We start from the raw sequence: 6,224 nt of genomic DNA, 5'->3' as shown, positions 1-6,224 counted from the left end.
AGTCTTAAAGACTGGAGTTGTACAGTCGAAAATTTGGGTGAGTCCAATTTTTTGTTGTGTTGGAAATTACAGTTTAAACTTACTTCATAGTGAATATATCCTGTTCTTGTTAGGGAAAAAATCAAGAAAATGGATGCTTTAGGATTACTATAATAGTTATTTTTGCTGATGCATCACATACTAATGACTAATGAAATTTATATAGAGAGTAATAAAAGGAGTACAAAAATCTATAGGAACAAAAGTTAAAAAATTATATCTGCCGCGGAGGCTAAAGCTTATCAGTTCACCTTATAGGAAAAATTTAGATTTCGGAGATTGTTGAGATGTTTTTTGTAAATCCTAACTTATTCTGACTGTTTGACTCTATTTTCCAGGGCTGAATGAGACTCAGCTGGATCTGGTTGCACCCTTCTGGCTGAGGCAGACAATGATCGACGTCATTGGTTACAGACAGGCTGAGATGGCTCTGATGATCGGGGCTCTGTACCCGTCTGACAAGGCCTTACAACTGGGACTGGTGGACAAGGTGAGTTATTTTCATTGTTGAGTTGGAGAACAGTTTATTGTTCTTCATGTATTCTACCAACTCGGATGAACTTTCACGCTAGAAAGGTAGGAGGGTAGAAATTTTATGGGCAAGAGCATACAAGGCACAACTGTGGACAACTGCAGTACACTTTTGACATGCCAGAGTCATCATTACAATGATGTTGGGCATCAAAAAGAAGAAGAAGAAAGGGAATTAGAAGAGAGTAAAGGGAAACAGATGAAAGAAGTGCAGTGTAGTAGGGAGGTGAAGGAACAATGCATACAAGCAAAGATCTTAAAAATCTTGATACAACATATAAAAGATTTGCAGCTTTTAATTAAGGTTAACACAAGTGGCTCTTGTTGACAAAATTAATGTTAGACATAGTCACCTGCTGTATATGTGGAGACATAACGTTATATACAATGTACCTCAATAAATTATGGGGAAAACTACCCTAGCCTGGGTTTCTAACTTAATTCCTGATCTCAGGAAGAGTTCAGACCTGATGTTACATTAATTGTATTATCTGTAACATTTTTCAGCTGGCTCCAATAGAAGATGTACAGACTGTAGCTGAAGAGGAGGTGAAGAACTGGCTGAAGATTCCCGACCAGGCCAGAGCCATCACCAAGATGGCATCCCGTAAGCCGCTCCTGGACGAGCTACGCAGACGAAAGCAGGAGGACATCCAGACATTTAGGGATGAGACCACCAGGGAATCAGTCCAAAAGTCAATCCAACAGTACTTGGAAAAGCTGAAGGCTAAAAAATGACTGTGGCTGCCTTCCAACTGATTATTGAGAGGGATAGTTGGAGATGGAAGATGGTATAAACTTCCTAGCACTTTTGATCAAATACTGATCGATGTCGTGTATCTCAAATGTGGGGTACTGTGGCGTAAAAAGAGTGGCTGGCTTAGAACCAAGCGGTCCCTGGGTTCGAATCCTACCATATCACCAATCTTCAGGGAAAGGCACTTTTTACATTCAACTTGCCTCACTTAACTCAGGTGAAGGATGTAACAGTATTAAGTTGATTTTGCTTTTGAAAATTTTACAATGTACAAGTCTGTAAAATTGATGTGCTTGTATGCAGAATTTGACTACATACATATTGTATGTCTTAGAGTGGGGCCAATGTTGTTAAGTATGTCACCAAGTTGTCATCAATAAGAGCTTTGTAATAACTGTCATGAATTCCAACTTGAAATGCTTTGATAAACACTAATAACCATAATCTCATGTATTTATTACAGAATGCACATGCATACAGTTGGTCATGTCATTATATGATAATATATTTATATATTTCCCTTGCAATCTCGACTAGAGTCCTATACCAAGGACATTATATAATGTCCTTGCCTATACTGTGTAAGAGGGCATCATCTTACATTTATATGTAAGATGTCATATATTTACATTTAAAGCGGCTATCTACGATTTACGGTAAATTGAAGTGGCTTGTTACGTCTCGGGGAAAAAGCTATGCAATCTCTCATGTACATTGTTTAAGTCTGACGATTGAAGTCTGACAACACGATGAAGAAAAACTGAGGCGCTTGCTTGTAACTGCAGAGCCAGCCAATTCCGCTAGAGGGGGCGAACAAGACGTGATGTCCAATACAAAATGGTTGGTTGACAGGTTGAACACGTAACCAGCACTTCTCGTTGGTCGAAAACCTTCACGTTGTGCCAGACTGTAGCTCTTTATGAGAAATTCTGACAACCCACTGAGATTATAGATAACCATGGAAGACGGAGAGGACGTCGCACTTGACTTTGGCAGCGAAGATGAAGCCGTGAGGCGGAAAAGAGTTCGGTAAGTTGAAGGGGGAGGGGGGTAAAGATAATGTCAGGTGCGATGTTACTGGACTGGCCACGTCACACCATTTTGTTAAAAGTGTCTATTTAAAGTATAATTATACCAAGACACTGTACATGTCAGTGCAAGAGTTTTAAGATATTCTGTATATGTCAATTTTGTGCCAGTAAATATAACGTGTGCAGGACATTATTTTCTCGGAACAAAATTCTGGGTGAATCGTGTACAAAAAGGAGCAAGAAGAAAACTGTTTGTTTGTTCTGCAGGCATCCAGTGGCGTGTTTTTTCCACCTGTTTTTCCGAGTGCTGGCCATAGTCACCTACCTGTTCTGTGGACTCTTCAGTAACAGTTTCGTCACCAGTTTTGTCATCATCGTCATGATGCTGTCTCTGGACTTCTGGACCGTCAAAAATATTACAGGTGAGCAGCTTTACCTGCATTTTTATTACTATTACAACTTTTTATTTTATTTTCTTGCAGCCATAGATTGGTACCTTTAATCAAACAATATACGTCATTGTCTCCAGTCTCCATTGATTAAAAGAAACACATTTAATCACAATTAATTAACACATAAATCACAATTAATTAGCACATTAAATCACAACTAATTAACAGGTAAATCACAATTAATTAACACATTAAATCACAATTAATTAACACATAAATCACAATTAATTAACACATTAAATCACCATGCCAAACTTGGCAGATTACTTTAAGGGCTAGCATGGTATTTGGACCCAAACCTTGTTATATTATATCTGTGATGCAATTGCTACTACATGTGTACATAATTTTACATCTAAGAAGGTGTTCCATTTTTTTGTCCCCTGTACAGGTAGATTACTGGTAGGCCTGCGGTGGTGGAACCATGTCGATGAGGACGGAAAGAGTCACTGGATATTTGAAGCCAGGAAAGTGAGTATCCATTCCCCATGTTGTCTCTTCCTGATTCCTGGAGTAAATTTCTGCACAGAAGAACATGTAGAGCAGTAGCGAAACAAACATCATTTCTTATGTTTACCTTCACAGAAGGAAAACATATTGTTTTTGCTCTGTTTCTTCTTGAAGTTCTTCCACTTCTTCTAAAAAAAAAAATAAGGTCAATGACCTGAACCAGACATCTGTCACCATGGTACATGTAACTTGTGCTAGGTTACATCATGTTGCAATTTTATATTAGGAGGGATTTAGACTCCTGTCACTATATACAGTATATGAATGTGTTTGAGTAAGAATTAACAGAGCAGACCATATGCGAAGATAATTTATGAATTTGCTTTGCAAATGTTACCTTAAAAGTTTCTAGTTTACATTCTGAACTTTCTGAAATGTGTTCAATATTCATCCCATTGAAATACATGTAGAAGAGAAGAAAATTTGAATTGCCACTTCTCTCCTGTGAATCTATTTTATTACTGTCTCGCATATTGAAGCGTGTGTTGTTCCCTTGCCCCAGAAACCAGGCACCCTGCCCCCCACAGCTGCAGAGTCTCGAGTGTTCTGGCTGGGGCTCATCATCTGTCCCATCATATGGAGCCTCTTCTTCTTCGGAACTCTGTTTGCTCTCAAGCTCAACTGGCTGGTAAGTACATCACAGCACTATGATAATATAATTAATAAGTCTTGATGAGACTAAAAAAAGTTTACTTTGGTCAAATGTTGTCAAAAGCATAGAATTCGTAAAGTAATTGACATGTACTTTTGTGATTGTAACTATACATGAACTACATGTACAAATTTATGCTCTGGATGCCATCCGATACAAGTAGCCAGTATGAGAGCCCTGGTAAACATAATAGGATGGCACCCAGGAGCCTGAGAAGATGCAGCTCATCTACACCTGCAAAGTTGTAGCCATTGTTTTTGAAGAGGATTTCTGTGAAGGTCTTTGTTTTTTTGAGGAACAGGGAAGATGTGTGGCAACAGTGTGTTCTTGTAAAATTTTCTGTAAAATGATTTTGCCGTCAAACACTTCAAACATTCTACACCATATCTGTGTGAAGTTTTTCTTTCGTTTTCTCTGCAAATTCTGTTTCTTTGGGATTTTTGAAGGATTTTTGCCCCTTCCTTGCCTGTCCGTTAGTGACTGGTTGTGACATGACCACTGTCCCCCCCCCCCCAGGCTGTGGTGGTAGTTGGACTCTCCCTGAGTGCTGCAAACCTGTACGGCTACATCAGGTGTAAAGTGGGTGGCAAGAAGAAACTGTCGTCAATAGCAACCAACTTCCTGGGTCAGCAAATTCTACAGAGGGTAAGAAACTCCATTTTACTGGACGTAAGGTTCTGTGGGTTGACAAGTAATGAAGCTGTAAGGTTCTGTGGGTTGACAAGTAATGAAGCTGCCTTTAGGAGAGGGAGGGTGTGTTTCCTTCTGTCTTTGGTCTGAATTGTACACAAAAAATGGGTATTATACTCGAAAAAAGGTATAACATATTAGCCTCTACCAGGCTTCAGGAAGAGGCTGGAAAGAGTAGAAATTAGCCAAATAGACAGAAGATTGCTTTGCCACTCCCAAAAGGCTTGAGCCTGGTAGAGGCTAACAGCAGATCCCTGCAGTGTAACTCACTAGCTTTGCAGGCATGTGGCAACAGCTGGCTATGTTACTAGTACACTGAACTAGCTATTATATCTGAAGCCTTTACACATCAAACTTCAGGTTCTATCTAGTGAGGATGCCCCCACTATACTGTTGTTGAGATGTCTTTTTGCAGGTCTTTACAATAGCTAAGAAGGCTTGTCCCTTACAGAAGTTTTCCATCTTTGCAGGCGACAGCTACAACACCTACTGATGCTTAGCGGAATTAAAGACGACAAAGAGATTATACATCAACAGCCAAATTTGGTTTATATATGACAATGGGGGAAGAGGTGGCAGTAGGTACATGTACCAAAGACCTGTACATGAGGGTCAGGTACATATTGTAGTGCAAAATATCTGTGCAAAGTGATTTTTTTACTTGATTATAATTATTCAACTAGATGCTGACTAGGGAAGATACAACTTGTTGCAAGGGCTAGTACAGACATTCCTGCACATGGGATCCATGAAAGCAGGTAGAAAACTGTCTTTGTGGGATGTGTCTTTAGCCTGTATTCAACCAACCAGAAGAGTTTGATACCTTCAATTACTATCATGCTACACAACCTGGATAGTTTGTCCAGGAAAACTTTGTGTTGTAGATGGACTTTGTTTATAGAATTTGCATGCTTTTGTATCGTGACGTTAAGTTTCTAGAAATTCGTATTTATTTAAAGCTTTAAGCCCTTCCAAATGAACAAGGTTGTATTGTACTTGCAACATTTAATTCCAGTGTATGGGATGTATATATTTATGTTACCATGATGTAATAATCTTAAGACAATGGTTGATTTAAGGTTTGAGATCTGAAAGGTCGTTCTGATGTACATGAATTCCTGGTCTGCCTTTCCTCTGTGTACAGAGAGATTAAATGTAAAATTAAAATTTCCCAGTTGGAAAGTATTAGAGAGCTATAATTTGTGTATAAGGGTAATTGATATTTATAATGCAATAAGAATCATACACTCCAGACTGTATTGAATAAAGTTATGGTGTGAAGTATGTTGATTGTTTGCAGTATATATATGTACCTTGTATTTTGATAATTATGTTTACCAAAGGAAAACATATTGTTTTTGCTGTTTCTTCTTCTTTCCTTCCAAACGCTGACCTCTGTCCTGGTCAGTGACCTGAACCAGACTGTCTCTCACCATGGTAACTGGTGTTGGGTTACATCATGTTGCAATTTTTTAGCAGGAGGGATTTAGACTCCTGTCACCATGTATGTGAATGTGTTTGAGCAGACCATATGGAAAGGTAAACATTATGCATTTGCTTTG

At 38.8% G+C, this 6,224-nt stretch overlaps 3 protein-coding genes across 3 annotated transcripts in view; 2 read left to right on the top strand and 1 right to left on the bottom strand.

The window, feature by feature from the left end:
- LOC109461658 (enoyl-CoA delta isomerase 1, mitochondrial-like) overlaps positions 1 to 1,833 on the top strand; it is a 4,219-nt gene extending 2,386 nt beyond the window's left edge. Inside the window, exons 3-4 of the mRNA XM_019758042.1 lie at positions 378 to 529; positions 1,078 to 1,833. Of these exons, the coding sequence (XP_019613601.1) occupies positions 378 to 529; positions 1,078 to 1,308 (383 nt within the window). The 3' untranslated portion in view covers positions 1,309 to 1,833. The remainder of the gene's footprint in view (positions 1 to 377; positions 530 to 1,077) is intronic.
- LOC109461608 (uncharacterized WD repeat-containing protein all2124-like) overlaps positions 1 to 2,780 on the bottom strand; it is a 21,068-nt gene extending 18,288 nt beyond the window's left edge. The window contains exon 1 of the mRNA XM_019758025.1: positions 2,684 to 2,780. The gene's annotated coding sequence lies outside the window, so the exon portion shown is untranslated. The remainder of the gene's footprint in view (positions 1 to 2,683) is intronic.
- LOC109461669 (Golgi apparatus membrane protein TVP23 homolog A-like) lies at positions 2,102 to 5,952 on the top strand. The gene is made up of 6 exons (XM_019758053.1): positions 2,102 to 2,356; positions 2,626 to 2,780; positions 3,202 to 3,281; positions 3,823 to 3,948; positions 4,489 to 4,617; positions 5,133 to 5,952. Exons 1-6 carry the CDS (start codon positions 2,286 to 2,288, stop codon positions 5,160 to 5,162), a joined length of 591 nt encoding a protein of 196 aa, XP_019613612.1. The 5' UTR covers positions 2,102 to 2,285; the 3' UTR covers positions 5,163 to 5,952.
- The last annotated feature ends 272 nt before the right edge of the window (positions 5,953 to 6,224 follow it).

This window comes from Branchiostoma belcheri, unplaced genomic scaffold (genome assembly GCF_001625305.1).
Source record: "Branchiostoma belcheri isolate BF01 breed outbred unplaced genomic scaffold, Haploidv18h27 scaffold112, whole genome shotgun sequence".
Classification (NCBI taxonomy): Eukaryota; Metazoa; Chordata; class Leptocardii; order Amphioxiformes; family Branchiostomatidae; genus Branchiostoma; species Branchiostoma belcheri.
The sequence above is the reverse complement of the archived record's forward strand: the minus strand, read 5'-3'. Positions and strand labels throughout refer to the sequence as shown.

Bases quoted from the DNA above. Each gene is read 5' to 3' on its own strand.
- LOC109461669 (XM_019758053.1), top strand. From the start codon at position 2,286: ATGGAAGACGGAGAGGACGTCGCACTTGACTTTGGCAGCGAAGATGAA. The intron at 2,357-2,625 runs GTAAGTTGAAGG...TTTGTTCTGCAG, and splicing joins GTGAGGCGGAAAAGAGTTCG to GCATCCAGTGGCGTGTTTTT. The intron at 2,781-3,201 runs GTGAGCAGCTTT...TCCCCTGTACAG, and splicing joins GACCGTCAAAAATATTACAG to GTAGATTACTGGTAGGCCTG.